The sequence below is a fragment of the Myxocyprinus asiaticus genome, chromosome 3, assembly GCF_019703515.2.
Source record: "Myxocyprinus asiaticus isolate MX2 ecotype Aquarium Trade chromosome 3, UBuf_Myxa_2, whole genome shotgun sequence".
Taxonomy (NCBI): Eukaryota; Metazoa; Chordata; class Actinopteri; order Cypriniformes; family Catostomidae; genus Myxocyprinus; species Myxocyprinus asiaticus.
In genome coordinates this window covers 45685295-45700461 of record NC_059346.1, presented here as the reverse complement: position 1 = coordinate 45700461, position 15167 = coordinate 45685295, and the positions used below count along the sequence as shown (strand labels likewise).

General features: G+C 38.3%; 1 protein-coding gene across 1 annotated transcript in view; it reads right to left on the bottom strand.

The window, feature by feature from the left end:
• Positions 1–664: 664 nt before the first annotated feature.
• LOC127425499 (neurogenic locus notch homolog protein 1-like) overlaps positions 665–15167 on the bottom strand; it is an 86260-nt gene continuing 71757 nt past the window's right edge. The window contains exons 27-34 of the mRNA XM_051671569.1: positions 14921–15066; positions 13748–13961; positions 13142–13232; positions 12708–12870; positions 10475–10773; positions 6066–6213; positions 3919–4016; positions 665–3364 (exon numbers count right to left, since the gene is read on the bottom strand). Coding sequence (XP_051527529.1) covers positions 2033–3364; positions 3919–4016; positions 6066–6213; positions 10475–10773; positions 12708–12870; positions 13142–13232; positions 13748–13961; positions 14921–15066 — 2491 coding nt within the window. The 3' untranslated portion in view covers positions 665–2032. The remainder of the gene's footprint in view (positions 3365–3918; positions 4017–6065; positions 6214–10474; positions 10774–12707; positions 12871–13141; positions 13233–13747; positions 13962–14920; positions 15067–15167) is intronic.

The window sequence follows — 15167 nt, the reverse complement described above, 5'->3', positions numbered from 1 at the left end:
TGAGAAAGTGAGGATGTTTTCAAAAATAATGCTTTTAAAGTTTTGATTAACTTTATATAAAGTGCAGTAAACATAAAAAACAAAAACAAAAAAAAAAAAAAACAATTCTCGTAGGTACAATTACACTCTGTTTTTCAAGGTTATTGGCAGATAGGTTGTTCCAAGTATCTTGAGAACTTAACACAGTTCTTCTATGGATTACGTTGTCTCAATTGCTTCTGTCTCTTCATGTAATACCAGACTGACTCAGTGCTTGTGAGATCAGGGCCTAGTTGCAAGAAACCCCCTAGATACAATTGTAACTGGATTGGCAATAATGTTTTCTTTTTTTTTTTGTTGTTGTTGTTGCCTGTAGCAGGACTCTGTGGAGGCCATGCCATCTGATGCAGGACTCCTTGTTCTTCTTCTATTCTATCTGTAAAAGTAATGTTTGGAAATCTAAAAGGGATGTGTTCTTCTTACAAACTAATCAGAAGATATAAAATTACCATCTTAAGACAATGTTTTGTGACATATCTAATGTTCCTAAGACTTTTCCAAAGTACTGTATAAGGATAAAATGTGCAAAATAGTTTTTATTTTAAATAAAAAGTGTGTGCAAAATAGTTTTTATTTTAGTGCAAGGACAAAATAAGAGGCATAATAGAGACAAAAGAGGCGGAAATCTGAATACACATTGGTATCTTTTATTATTCAAAGGTACATTTACAGACAGTAGAACTGACAGAAAATACTCTGCAGGTTAAAAAAAAAAAAAAAAAAGTTTTGCAGATAGGTAACATTTAAAGATATTGTATACTCAGTGCTGTTCAAATTTCTGATGGCTTAAAGAGGATAATATATGACACCACCATGTCCCCTTGTTTTTCTGATTTTGTGGCAAACTATTGGTCAATAAATAGTGAGTCATAAATCATCTAATTATGTTATTCTATATGTCATACCCTCTAATCATTTTTATGTATACATCTCTTAATATTTGTCTCTACCCAAGTGATACTGAGAAATATATATATATATATATTCTGTGTATAATAGAAAACATAACTACGTAGCATTAAAATATTCCAAATTTCCATGGCACACTTAAGATTTCTGAAACAAAATCCTGTTTACATGACAAACGGATACAGTATATATTTACAACAGCCATAGGCTCAAACGAAGATACAAAACTGGAAGTACAGTAAAGATAAGTTCAATCAGAAACACCCCCACAAAACCCCAGACACTTTTGGCCATGTGACCAGTTCTACAAAATTAGAGGAAAGACAGAGAGCACTAGATACTGGCACTTGTTTCAAACAAGCAAGAAATTTGCTCAGATCCTCATTTTCACATCCAAACTCACAGTGGACTTTTAGAAATCTGCTTTTTGCAGGCATTTAATGTACAAGAAAGGAAGAAAGAAAATCACTTTGAACAACTATACAAATGTTCAATTGTAATACTACTACTTATATGTAGTATAGACCTTGTAACACAAAAGAATGAGAACCTAACCAAAACAAATATAGAAATAATAATAACTTGTTCAATCATTTGTCTTCTAATAATGGAAAAGCAGCTTATTTCAGACAACATAAATCTAATTAAGCACTGTAACACTGAAGTTTGTCATATAAAACACGCTCTCTAAAATGCCCGTACAACAACTTTGTATTTTTACAAGTTTATACAATAATAGGTATTAAGTAAAAAAATAAAAAAATAAAATAAAATTATGGCCAATCAACAGAAATAAAAAAAGAGGCAAATTTTAAGACCAATAAATACCCAATGTGTACATGTGAGTACAGTATATTGCTGACAAAAAGCATTACATCATAAAAATGTAACTCATCATTAAGATAATTTGTTTTTTCTTTTGCCCAAATAAAAATAAAAACAGTTCTAAAAGTATAAATATGAAAACCTCAATAAATAAAAAAATAAAAATAAATACGGTTAGTACGAGAGGCATATAAAAGACCCTTCAGTAAGCAGGCTTTACGGTTTTCTCATTTGAAAAAGCACCACTTTTGATAACCTTCTATTTGAACGCTTCAGGTAAGTGTCCGATTTGTGACTGCATGCTGGTGGGTGGGCTTGAAATACCCTCTGACCAGTCGGACATATTGGAATGGGGCGAGGAGCTGGACCACTGGTCGGGTGAACCCGGAGAGGGCGTAAGGAAAGGGTGGTCAGGCACTTGGAGTTGGTTGTTGGGAGTATTGGCATCCATGGTGGCTGTGTAGCTGTGCTGGGAGGGTGGCGTGAGGAACTGCGTACCAGCCATGCCTGGGCCCAGAGAGGACGGGTTCAGAAGCTGGGTCTCCTGGAGGATTTTCGTGTGGATGGGCATGCTGTTTCCGGTGCCTTGCTGGAGCTCCGGAGCACTCAACTCATTGCTGATGTAGTTCTGGCTCACACTGTTGGGTGGATTTGAGCTGTGGTGCTGCTGCAGCTGGGCACTTTGTTGCTGCTGCTGTCTCTGTTGCATGTTCTGCTGTATCTGCTGCATTTGCTGCGGCTGCATTAGATGCGGCTGTGTGGTGAGATGCGTGTTCTGCAGGCCTTGATAGTTCATCATCTGAGACAGGGCGGTGGGATGGCCATTGTGGAGAGACGTCATTAGGCCACGCTGGCTGGACTGGTGACCTGAGTTGTTCCTCATGGCTCCAAATTGATTTTGCGGAGCCATATTACCATGCATCCGGCCAAGCCATTCACATTGGCCATTCATGCCGTTAGAACCAGCCAGTGGCAGATGGGTGAGACGTGGGGGTAACGGATCAAACTTTATATGTGCCAGGTCCTGCTTGGTGCCCATACCTAGGTGGTTGATGCCCATGTGGGTGTCTGAGATGCCCTGCAAGTGATTAAGTGACATGGTAGGTGATTGCTGGAACGGCGACGCCATAAGGGGTGGGGAGGCAACGTCAGAAATGTACCCGTGGGGCGATTCCAGGGAGTCCACGGGCGAGAGCACAGCCGAGCTGTCTAGTAAGTTTCCCTTCCCATCCTGTGCCTTCTTCTTCTTGACTTTCATATCTTTGCCATCCCTGCAACTAATAACTTTTGCACTTGGCTTGCGGGGCTTCTTATTCTGTATGGAGGGTTTCATGCTGCCCATAAAGGCATTGGGAGAGCAGAGTGGTGGGGAAAGGGTGGTGCAGAGAGGAGCACTGTGCATGGGAGGGCTACGGACCAGGTTGTACTCATCTATGAGCCGCACGATATCGTGGTGCATTCTGTCTTGAGCGATATCTCGTGGGAGTCGATCCATATGATCGGTGATTTCCCGATTAGCGAAATGCTCAAGGAGAACTTTAGCAGTCTCGTAGCTTCCTTCCCTTGCCGCCAAGAATAAAGGAGTCTCCTCCTAAATATGAGAAAGATGGGAAAAAAATAAATAAATAAATAATTGTGATTTAGCATTGAATTTGTAAGTCAAAAGCATTTTTTTAAATAAATTTTTGCACCACAGTGTTAGTCTAGATTTTTTTTAACAAAAGTAAATAATAAAAAATCTCAATATTTCTGAACCTTTTAAACCTGTTCGATATATCTCTTGTCATATATGTACAGTATTTGCCCTGTAATGGCTTAAAAGGATGTTATTGTTGTTTTTTCAAAGGAACCAGACATAGTGGCCAATTATATCAAAAATGTTTGGTGCAAGAAGTGAAATATATATCTAATTAAAAATGATCACGGCATATATTCCACAGTTTTCCCTAATTGAACATGAATAATATTGAATCAATATCATTTATATGCACCAATATAACAATACGTAATGGTAAAATACAGCAATATTCACCTACATTTACATATGTTATTCAAAAACATTTTACTATATTACAAATGCCACACAGAGACTTCATGAACATTTCTGAGTATATACAAAACTAAATACAATGAAGTGCTGCTTACCTTATTGTTCTGCATATCTTTATTTGCCCCATTCTTCAGCAATACCACTGCTGCATCGATGTTATTCACAGCTGCTGCCCAGTGAAGGGCAGACTTGCCTGTAGCACAAACAGAAACCATTTCAGCATGTCCTCAGTTACATTTATTTAGAAGAAACAATATGAAATTGTAATAAATCTTACATTCACATAAACATTCAGTCAAGATAACTAAAGGTCATTTATCCCACCAGTCAAAAGTTTTGACACACCTACCAGCTCCATATTATTAAAAATTTTCCACATTTTAGTAATATTAAAGTTATCAAAATTATGAAATAACACAAATGGAACTATGGGAATTATGTAGTGACCAAAAATCTTATATTTTAGCTTCTTCAAAGTAGCCACCCTCTGTCTAGTTTACAGTTCTGCACACTCTGGGCATTCTTTCAGCCATTCTTTCAGGATGACACATCTGGGATGCTTTTTAAACAGTAATGTATGCTGGCCACTTATTGGCTGCTTTTCCTTTTATATCAGGTACAAATGATTGATTTTTTTATTTCAATTTCACTTTTTTAAAGAAATGCATACAGTTGCAATAAAAATTATTCAACCCCCCCGACCAGCAATACATTCTGGTGATGTGAATTAAAACACATCAACTAAAACCTCAGTAAACAGTCAAAGTAAGTTTTTAATACACATTTGAGTGATTTTGAGAACAAAGAGTTCAGTTTACCCAAATTTTAAAATAAAAAATAACTAATTCTCTCCACAAATGTCATGTCAAAAATATTCAGCCCCAAAGTCAATCATTTGTGGAGCATCCTTTATCCGTAATAACAGCAAATAAATGTTTCAGGTAAGTGTTCTCAGGCTTCGGACACCTCTCTATTAGAATTTTTACACATTTCTCATGAGCAAAAGCTTCCAGCTCATTGACATTATTTGGTTTCTGTGCTGCCACTGCTTCCTTGAAATCCCAACAAAGGTTTGCAATGGGATTTTAATGATGGACTGAAAGGGCCATTTAAGGACATTCCACGACCTATCCCTGAACCAGATTTTGGACAACTTGGATGTATCCTTGGTGTTATTGTCTTGCTGGAAAGTCCAGTGATCACGAGCTTCAATTTACACACTGAAGGCATCACATTTTTCATGCCAAAATGGCCTGATACCTGAAAGAATCCATGGGGTCAGTCACATTGTCAGGATAGCCGTTTCCTGCAGCCGCAAAACACCCCCATAACAGGAATGACCCACCTCCATGCTTGACTGTGGGGATGGTGTTGTTCTTGTCATCACCTTGTCATCTTACTCCAGATGTACTGCTGACCCATGGGTCTAAAATCTCATTTTCAGTTTAGTGTCATACGTCTATAAAACCTTCTTCCAGGACTCCACAGGTCTTTCCTAATTACTTCTTGAATATTTAAGTCAACATTTCCCTTGGTGAAGTTTTGCTTTCTTCCACACCCCAAGAAGGCTGCTGTTGTACCATATTTAAAAAATGTGTGAATGATGCTGCCAAATTTGTCTATTGGAAATTGAAGTGCCTTGGAGATGTACTTTTAACCATGACCTTTCTTGTGTAATGAAATAATCTCTATTAGCTTTTGAGACAGATTATTTTTAATTGCATTTTTTGCATAGAATACATTTTTGCTTACAACGCTAAACTTAAATTTTAAATCTTAAATTAGTGCCATTGCAGATTGATGACTTAATTTAGTTTTAAAACAATTACTTGTGTAGCCTTACATATTTAAGAAACATGCAATAGGGGTTGAATAATTATTACATGGCTGTATTTTTTAAAAATCCTGCTATTTAGAAATATTAGGTTATATATTCACACTATGACTTTGAATGTGTCACTCAACTGATATAGATGTAAAGTTTAAAAATTCTGGGTCATCAGAAAAGCTTACCTTTGAAAATCCTTACTGTCTTGGGGGGGTTGAATCATTTTGATTGCAACAGTACATAGGCATAATTTATCTCTGTCTACAAAACTAATTTCATGCATTCAAGCACATGCCTAAATATCAAGAGGGTTTTAAGATCATGAGAAACATAAATTCAGTCAAGTGTGTCCAAACTTTTGACTGAAAGTGTACATAGTGAATAAATTAAAAATGCCCATGGAAATATTCATACCAAAGTCATCAATGGCATTGACATCAGCATGGCAGTTAATGAGCTCTTCCACCATGCCCTCTACCGCCAGTCTCGCTGCCAGTATCAGAGGTGTGGTGCCATCATGCATGCGGGCATCTAGGTCTGTGGCACGGTTCCGTATTAGAATCTGCAGAAGGATCAATGGTTAAGACGTTTTGGAAAATACAGCATAATTGTTCAATAGAAAAATGAGCATGTTCCATAATTTATTGCACAGCTCTCTGGAAAACTTGATTCTGATTGGTCATTTGCAGCATTCTGCAAACAAATATTTTTTGTATAACGACCATTAAGTAAGGGATAATGTACAGTCAGCAGGTTGATTTCGCAAAATAAACACAGAAAGCATCTTGCATCACCCTGACTGTACAATTTTCTGCTTATTACATGGCTACTAACCAGATAAATAAATAAATGGACATGAAATATTGATTTGCATTGAAATTATGTTATGTAAGAAGAAAGAAATCGTGGAACAGCTGAATTCCAACTCTGAGTTCTGTTGGTGTATATTTTGCGAAAATGACCATCTGACTGTTCATTATCCCGCTTATTACAAGAATAATTGCCAAATAAATAAGTACATGCACATGAAATATTGAGTTGCATTGAAATTATGTTATTATGTGAGAAGAAAGAAATATCTGAACAGCTGATTTGCACCTCTGGTTTGTGTTGGGAGTTCTGTTGGTATTTATTTTGCAAAAATTACCATCTGACTGCTCGTTATCCAGCTTATTACAAGACCAATTGCCAAATAAATAAGTACATGCACATGAAATATTGAGTTGCGTTGAAATTATGTTATTATGTGTGAAGAAAGAAACAGCTGATTTGCACTTTTAGTTTGCGTCAGAGTTCTGTTGGTTTTTATTTTGCGAAAATGTCTGTCTGACTGCTCATTATCCAGCTTATTACAAGACTACTTGCCAAATAAATAAATAAATGGACATGAAACATTGATATGAGTTTAAATTATTTTATCATCTTATTTGTAAGATCGCAGAGTGATACGAGAATTAGGAAAGATGACTCGCAATACCCGGATGACCGCTCTGATATGTCTTAATCCCTGGATGTGCAATTGTTACTTAGAATTATCAGACCGCTAGATGGCGCCATTGACCAATCAGAATCGGGTATTCCAAAGACCCGTGTAATAAGTGGTGTATTTTAGGGCTGCCCCCAACCAAAGATTTTCCTAGTCGACTAGTAGTCATTAGTTTAAGCCATTAGTCGACTAGTTGTTGCACATTTATGATATTAATTTAAAACTTAAATATATATATTTTGGGGGGCATCAGAAAATGGTTTGAGTTCCAGGGCTGAAAAAGAATGTTATAAGTAACATTGCTAACACTGTTCTACATTACAGAGAAATACCTAAACCATAATAATGAGCTTTTAAAATATAAATTTTACAAGTGCACGCACGAAACGAGCCGTAGCGACACCGGCAAAAGCGTTAATGTTTCTGAATGTGTCGGGAAAAACCAGCAAGGAGACTGTCTGAACATTTTGTTAATTTATAGAGAAATGGGTTATTTCGACACATTAGGGTTGTGCCGACAAACGATGATTTTGGGGATCGACATTGGTCAGAGTGATCGCCAATAGCTGAAGCCTTTGATGATGTCAAGACGATATTTGGCTCGTTTTCCCATTAATGTATTCAATTATTATTATCATTATTAGGCTATTATTATTATCAAATTAATATTACAAATAATTTGCTCGTAGACACACAGATACTCGCTTGAAGAAACACACTTTATTATATTATTAAGAACAGATGACAGAAAAGCCGTCTATGCACATGTATGACACGCAGTTTGTTTGGAGGCGTACAGTCTCGTGAAACACGTATGTAAAAGGTTCTCACTCTTTCTTTGTTTCTGTCTTCTGAATTTTTTTTGCAAGAACAGTATTGTCTATGAGTGCTGCAAATGATCTCAGACATCTCAGCTCAGGAGGTGCTTTGAGTTCGTTTTATTTCCACAGAGCAGTTCATTGTGACCACAACTCTGCAGCCTAAACATCTGTGATTAAAACATAAAATAATACAAAAACACATTCACCTTGAACCATGATTTATATTTCAGTGATTATTATCATCATTATAATTATTATTTTTACATTTATAATTATTTTTATGGCGTCATTTGTGTAAATAATTTTCCGCCTGCATGTTTAGTGGAACGGTGGTTACTTATACATATGTCATGATTCACTGTTGTTTCGCCTTATGTTTTGCCTCTGTCATCTGTTTTCCCCGGACTATACTTAGATCCTGCTCTTGTGACTTCCTTCGAATTGTTACAGAACAACTCGCCGCACAAATGGATCTAGCAGCATACTTCGTCCAACTGAGCCAGGCAGATTTATCTATAAGGGAATACTCCCATTTTTTCACCACCATTACCAGCCACACAGGATTTGAAGATTCCACTCTGAAATCCATATACCAGATCGGACTCACAGCTTGCCAGTGGAGGGAATTACCTGAGACCACAAATTACACATGGGAGGAATACGTGAAGCTAATTCTAGAAACTCTTGCTTCAGAGGATCCTCCTCTCTCACTCCCGGCTACTGAGCCTTCCACACCTGAGTCCGCTCCACGCCATGTCACAGCCAAGTCTGAGTCCGCTCCACGCCATGTCACAGCCAAGTCTGAGTCTGCTCCACGCCATGTCACAGCCAAGCCTTCCGTGACTCCTTGCTCCAAGCCTCCCGTGGCCCCTGTCTCGACGCCTTCCACGGCCCATCTCCAAGTTGAATGATCTGCCACTGATGTCGGTACGTAGGGCCATGAAGACCCTTCCTCACAAATTGGCAGCGCCCATGCCTGCCACGGCCAATGAGCCAGTGCCCACACCTGCCACGGCCAACGAGCCAGCGCCCACGCCTGCCACGTCCAACGCCCACGCCGGCCAACGCCCAACACCCACGCCTGCAACGGCCAACGAGCCAACGCCCACGCCTGCCAAAGCCAACGAACTGGAAGCCTCGTCCGTCCCAGAGCCGGCGTTGCCAGCCTCGTCCGTCCCAGAGCCGGCGTTGCCAGCCTGAAGAAAGGCTATACTTCCAAGTCTCTTCCCATGTTCACAACCACAGAGGTCGTTTCCAAGTCTCTTCCTGTGTCCACGACCACGGAGGTCGTTTCCAATCTCTTCCCGTGTCCACGGCCACAGAGGTCGTTCCCTAGTCTCTGCCAATGTCCACGGCCACAGAGGTCGTTCCCGAGTCTCTGCCAATGTCCACGGCCACAGAGGTTGTTCCCGAGTCTCTGCCAACGTTCACGACCACAGAGGTCGTTCCCGAGTCTCTGCCAGTGTTCACGACCACAGAGGTCGTTCCCGAGTCTCTGCCAGTGTTCATGACCACAGAGGTCGTTCCCGAGTCTCTGTCCATGCCCACGACCACAGAGACTGTTCCCGAGTCTCTGCCAGTTTTTACGACCAGAGGTTGTTCCCGAGTCTCTTCCTATGTTCGCGACCACGAAGATCATTTCCCAGTTATCCAGGACTCATTGTCTCGAGCCTGCCACGGCTCTGCCTTCCACGGCTTCGCCCCTCTATTGAACAAATCAGGAATATTCACCAATCCCTCAGCCCAGGGGTTGCCGATGTAATTGGATATTGCTATATATATCGTGAAGGAGGGAACAAAACAAATTTATTCACACACATGATGTATTTTCCCAGACAACGAAATACCTGACCGGTAGAGAATGCACAGACAAAGTAGGTTCTTTGCTAGAGAGATGTTGTCCTTCACAACTGTTGTAAAGCCATCTTTCAAAAAGTTGAACAACTCACATTTTAATTGTACTTAATTTTTTTCCAGTTTCATTTGAATTTTTAATTAAAATAAATAAAAAATAAAGTTTGAAATCAAGGTGTCTTGCTTTATTGTGTAGGCTTAACCCTAACCCTGCTTAACGAAAATTGCCCCATAGTACCACCTGGCATCCAACCAGTGGTAATACCGGTGTTCGTTGGTTTCCTGTGGAGTTTTTTTTTCTGTGACCAACCGACCAATCAAAACTTGGTCGACCAAGACTCTTCTCATCGACTAACATTTGGTCGACTATTAGGGGGCAGCCTTAGTGTATTTCCAACAAATCTGTGCTAGTTTTATGTCTTTCGTATTACCCTGCGGTCTTGTTCTTCTTACATAATAAATCATTTGCATTTCAATATTTCATGTAAATTTATTTAATTGCTAAGTAGCCATGTAATAAGCCGGTGAATGTTTAGTCATTATTAATGATAAAACATTAAGAAATGTTTATTTTTACTGTACATTATCCCTTTCATATCAGTGCAAATACGCAATATTACACCCCCTTAATATCACACTGTATTGCCTTCTAGCTCACACACCTGAAAGACACCCTGTGCATCTGCAGCAACAGCAGCATGTAATGGAGTCCGGCCCATATTGTCCTGGATGTTGGCATCTGCACTGGCCTCCAGGAGTCTTTTGGCAGCATCTGAGCGGGCATAGCGGGCAGCCAAGTGTAAGGCAGTCTCACCTGTGCGATCTGTCTGGTTGTGAAGGTTGGCACCTTGGTAAATGAAGTCATTTATGACATTGCCTGAAGCATCCTCCTCTTCCTCACTGTTCCCTGTTTCTAGCCCCCCTCCACTACAGGATGCAATCATGAGAGGAGTAAAGCCATCTAAAGAGAGAAAAGAGAGAAAGTCCATTACTTTTACATTCATTCAAACAACTCTTTATTCCAAAGTGACATAAATGTGGAATACTACAAGCAATTTGTCCTAAGGAGAAAGTAACATGATGCAAATGCATTTTCCAAATTAAATTTAGCAAATTCTAAGTTCCAAGAAAACCATTCTTCAGAACATGAATATAACATGTTTGAAATGTAGAGTGATTATACATATCTCGGTACTCTAATACTAATATAACACAAAACTGTAGAGAGACAGTACATTGAACTATCCACTGGAAAAAAACATTTACAAATTAGATCCCTTTAATATCTCGTTGTTTCTCCTAGACAGAAAAAGATGCTCGTAATCTCAATGTCTCTTCTAGTGTCTACGTCACCTATGTAACAAACTTCACTCAGATATTCTATGTTATCCACATTCATGTTATAGCTCTCATGCTTCATGTTGACAATTTTCTCATCTGTTTCCATTTTTATTACTCATTATAAGGAATTTTAGGATAAACATTTGAGACAAAATAGATATTTAAAAAAAAAAACAAAGTTATAAAAGAGCAACCTCTAAACCATAAAACAGGGCTAGTCTGAGAACAAGCTAAAAGTTTTTCTCAAAGTGATGGAACAAAGTAACAAACGGCAAAGAAACAAACAAATCGAAGTTGGATTTGACACATTGCCTTTTTGAATCTCCTCAGATCACTTCGATAACGGATTCTAATCAAGCGTGGCGATTTGGCGAAGTTCAGGAAAGCAAGCCAGGCTTTGAAATCTCAACCACTGGTAAAACTGAGTATTATCATCTCTGAGAAGCTACTTTCTTTGCTGACTTCGACAGGGGCTTTTGAGCTTCAAAAGAATAGCTATTCCCAGATCAGGCCTGATTTGGTCGATTTAAAAACATCAATCCACACAAAGAGTAGAAAAAAAAAGGAAAAAGCTTGCAAATATATTGCAAAAGAATGTTGCCTTTGACTATCTTCAAGTGCTGTCAGGGATATATTGGTGCTTATGGAAGGAAAGGGCATCTCATAAAATGTTTTAATTAACAGAACACATTTAAGCAGAATGATATCACAGAATGAATCGTTAAAACTGGTAACATTTGCTCACTCCCTAGGGTTTATAGCTTTCATTCAGAGCCTTTGAAGTGGATTCCTTTCCCCACAGGGCCCTGAGCATTAACTCCTACTTAGAGCTCAATTCAGTTCCTCATCTCAGCACTTGACATGCGCACACACAATATGTAAACCAAAGAACAGGTGTAGTTCATGAGCAAAGAATATCTTTTACACTGGTTGAAAAAAAATCCGAATGAATATGATCTCCTCATCTCTGTGATTGCTAGAAATATCAAATTTTCCCTGCCTAAATGTGTGGTTGTAGAACAAAATAACAGCAAAAATATACTGAATATAGAAATTACAAATAAATATAAATACAAACAAATAAATAATAAAATTGCAATCTCTCTCTCAAAAAAAGAGCCAGTCAAAATGATGATGTATTTTAGCCTTGTTAAAGAGGCTATAATAATATATAATTATAAAATATAATTGAAATAAATTTGTAAATAAATAAAATAAAAATAAAATATAATAAAAATAACATATAATAATAAATAATACTAACTATATATGTAAAATTATTTTACACATAATATAATCTAAAAAATGATATAATATAATAAATTATTTACACATAAATATATTCATTAAATCCGGAAACATTATTAAATTTGCTATATACAGTAATTACTGTTCTCGTCAAAAAGCCAGCAATAGTCAACAACAAAATATATATATATATATATATATATATATATATATATATTATTACAGGAAATGTTTTTTTTTTTTTTTTCAAATGTAAAAAAAACTGTTAGTAGGTTCATATAATGAAATCATATAATCATGGCCAACCTGGTCCTCTGACATTGACATTCATGCAGTCGTTCTCTATTTCGCCCTGAGGGGGTGTGGGAGCGATGGATGGGATGCGCAGGTCAGCTGCGTCCAAGTGCTGCTGCGTCCACTGCCGTTGATCTGGTTGATCATCTAATTCAAGTATTGCCTGCTCCTCAGACTAAAAGACAAGAAGGATACAGCAATAAGTCGAAAACACAGACTTTTTCATCCTTATTAATCAATACATGTAAGAGTTTTTGTTAAAATCAAAATCATCAGATAATGTTACAAATTATTACACAATTTAAATGGAACAAATAAATATAACAAAATAAGTAAAACAAAATAAAAAAAAAAAAAGTGTTAAATGAAGTAAATGAATTAATAAAAATAATTGTTGTGCTTCTTTTATCTTATAAATGAGACATTTTCATTAGTTCTCTGCTTACCCTGAAGCGTTTGGTGTCTAATGTTTCCTCTTCTCCCCATTCATTCTGGTTGTCATCCATTAATGATATGTCTGAAGAGTTCTTAAGTGGCCTGTTATTACAAAAATTATAACAAGCTGAAATAACCTCTTTTGGCATTTTACCACATCTCAGCTAAGCTACCTGAAAGCTTGTGCCCCAGTACCAGAAGCTGTCATTAATCAGCCTCCTCCCCTTTTCAAAAACATTTCCATTAATTAAACTTAACCAATTCCATCATTAGTGCAATTCATCAAAGATTTCCATCTTCAGGGTTCCCACACCATTTGACCAATTAATTTTCAAGACTTTTTCAGTCGCTTAGGTTACTCGATAAGCATTTAAAAAAAAAAAAAAAAAAAAAAATTATAGTCAATTAAATTATTTAGAGCACAGCATAACTTGAAAAATGTATCCTCACTATTGAAATTTCCAGGACTGTTTCATAATTTTTAAGATTTACCTAATTGCCATGACTTTTCCAGGCCTGGAAATCCCTATTTTAAAATTCCCTGATATTTCCAGTTTTTTTTATTTGTGAAAATATTATGTCACCAAAGATCCCCAAAGCTGACTTGACGAACTGACCTCAGACCAACAGAGTCTTCACCGACTGGCTCTCTCCTTTTTTTCTTGCTGGGCTCGCTGGTTTTGAAACCCTCCGGAAACCAGAGTTGACCATGTTCACGGCGGCGTTTGCGAGAGGCGACCATTCCCACAGCAACAAAGGCCAGCAGTGCCAGTCCTGCCAGAACCACATAGACTGGATAGAGCTCTATAGACGACTGTCCTTCAGTCTTACCTGTCACAGGAATAAAAGATGACATGTCAGACCAACAGAAGAGTGCGGGACAGGTGTGATGGGTCCAGTTCCTCGCCCCAAAGATGAGGCACAATTTGCTTGTACAATCCCGGAGATGAGCGGATGAACTAAAGTGTGGCGTGCATTTGTGGTAATCAGATTTGCTAACCGCTTCTCATCAAAAAAGGAACTAGCAAATAGGAAAAAGTGGAGGACAGAAAAAAGCAAGGAAAGAACACCTCCTCTCGCCTTTCTCAGCCCAGGGTACCAGGAGACAACTTTACCACTTCTTCTTTAAGGGAAAAAAAGGGAGGGATTAATGAACTTCAAATTACTGCGCACACTTTAAGCTGTAAAGACCAAGGATTTATTAGGATTTTCAAGATAACAAAGACTCCCAACTTCTAGCACACTCCCGATCAATTTTCCTCCTCTTTTTTTCACACTCTCTCCACTAACGATTTTGAAATGATAAACTCTGCTCACCTAAACCCTTGGGGATGCATTAAGTCCTGGTATATTCAACAAGGTTAAGGTTGCACCAGCCCCCATCATTTCAGATTCGTGTCAAATACGTATAGGCTATATGCATGTATGGATGTACTTGCAAGTATATTGTTGGGACAAATGTCTTGATATGATTTACATCAATTAACTATTTTGGTGCCTGGAGCCAGTGGATTTGGGTCCAGACTACAGCATTGATTGTTTAGTCCGTCTAATGCACATTTTCTTCATTGTTATATAGAAGAAGCACACAAACTTCAAAGTGATCCCTGTAATCCGTTGTAGGAGGCAATGTGGGGTTAAAGGCTGGGGGTTGTTGGTGGTGAATGATGTTAGAATATATTAAGTGAGATGGGAGGCCTAGTCTTGATTAAGGGCATTATGAGAAAGACGTCAGGCACACGACAATGCTCGTGCCAACGAAGAGGTGTGCGTGCACATTGATTACTCACTTGTGACAGCCTCAATGTAAGGCATATTCAGATTGCCACTAGAAGCCAAGGCTCCGAGGAAAGCTGCCACATCGTTTGCACTCTGGAAGCACTCAGAGGTCTGCTGGTAGCACTGACGGTTGTCTATCTCCAGGTACACTACAGAGCTGTTGAATAATCAAATGAATCAATGTTGAAATGTTCATAATTTTTAAATAAGACAGTTTTTTGCACTGATTTCCTTCCTCTAAAACAGGGGTCTTTAACA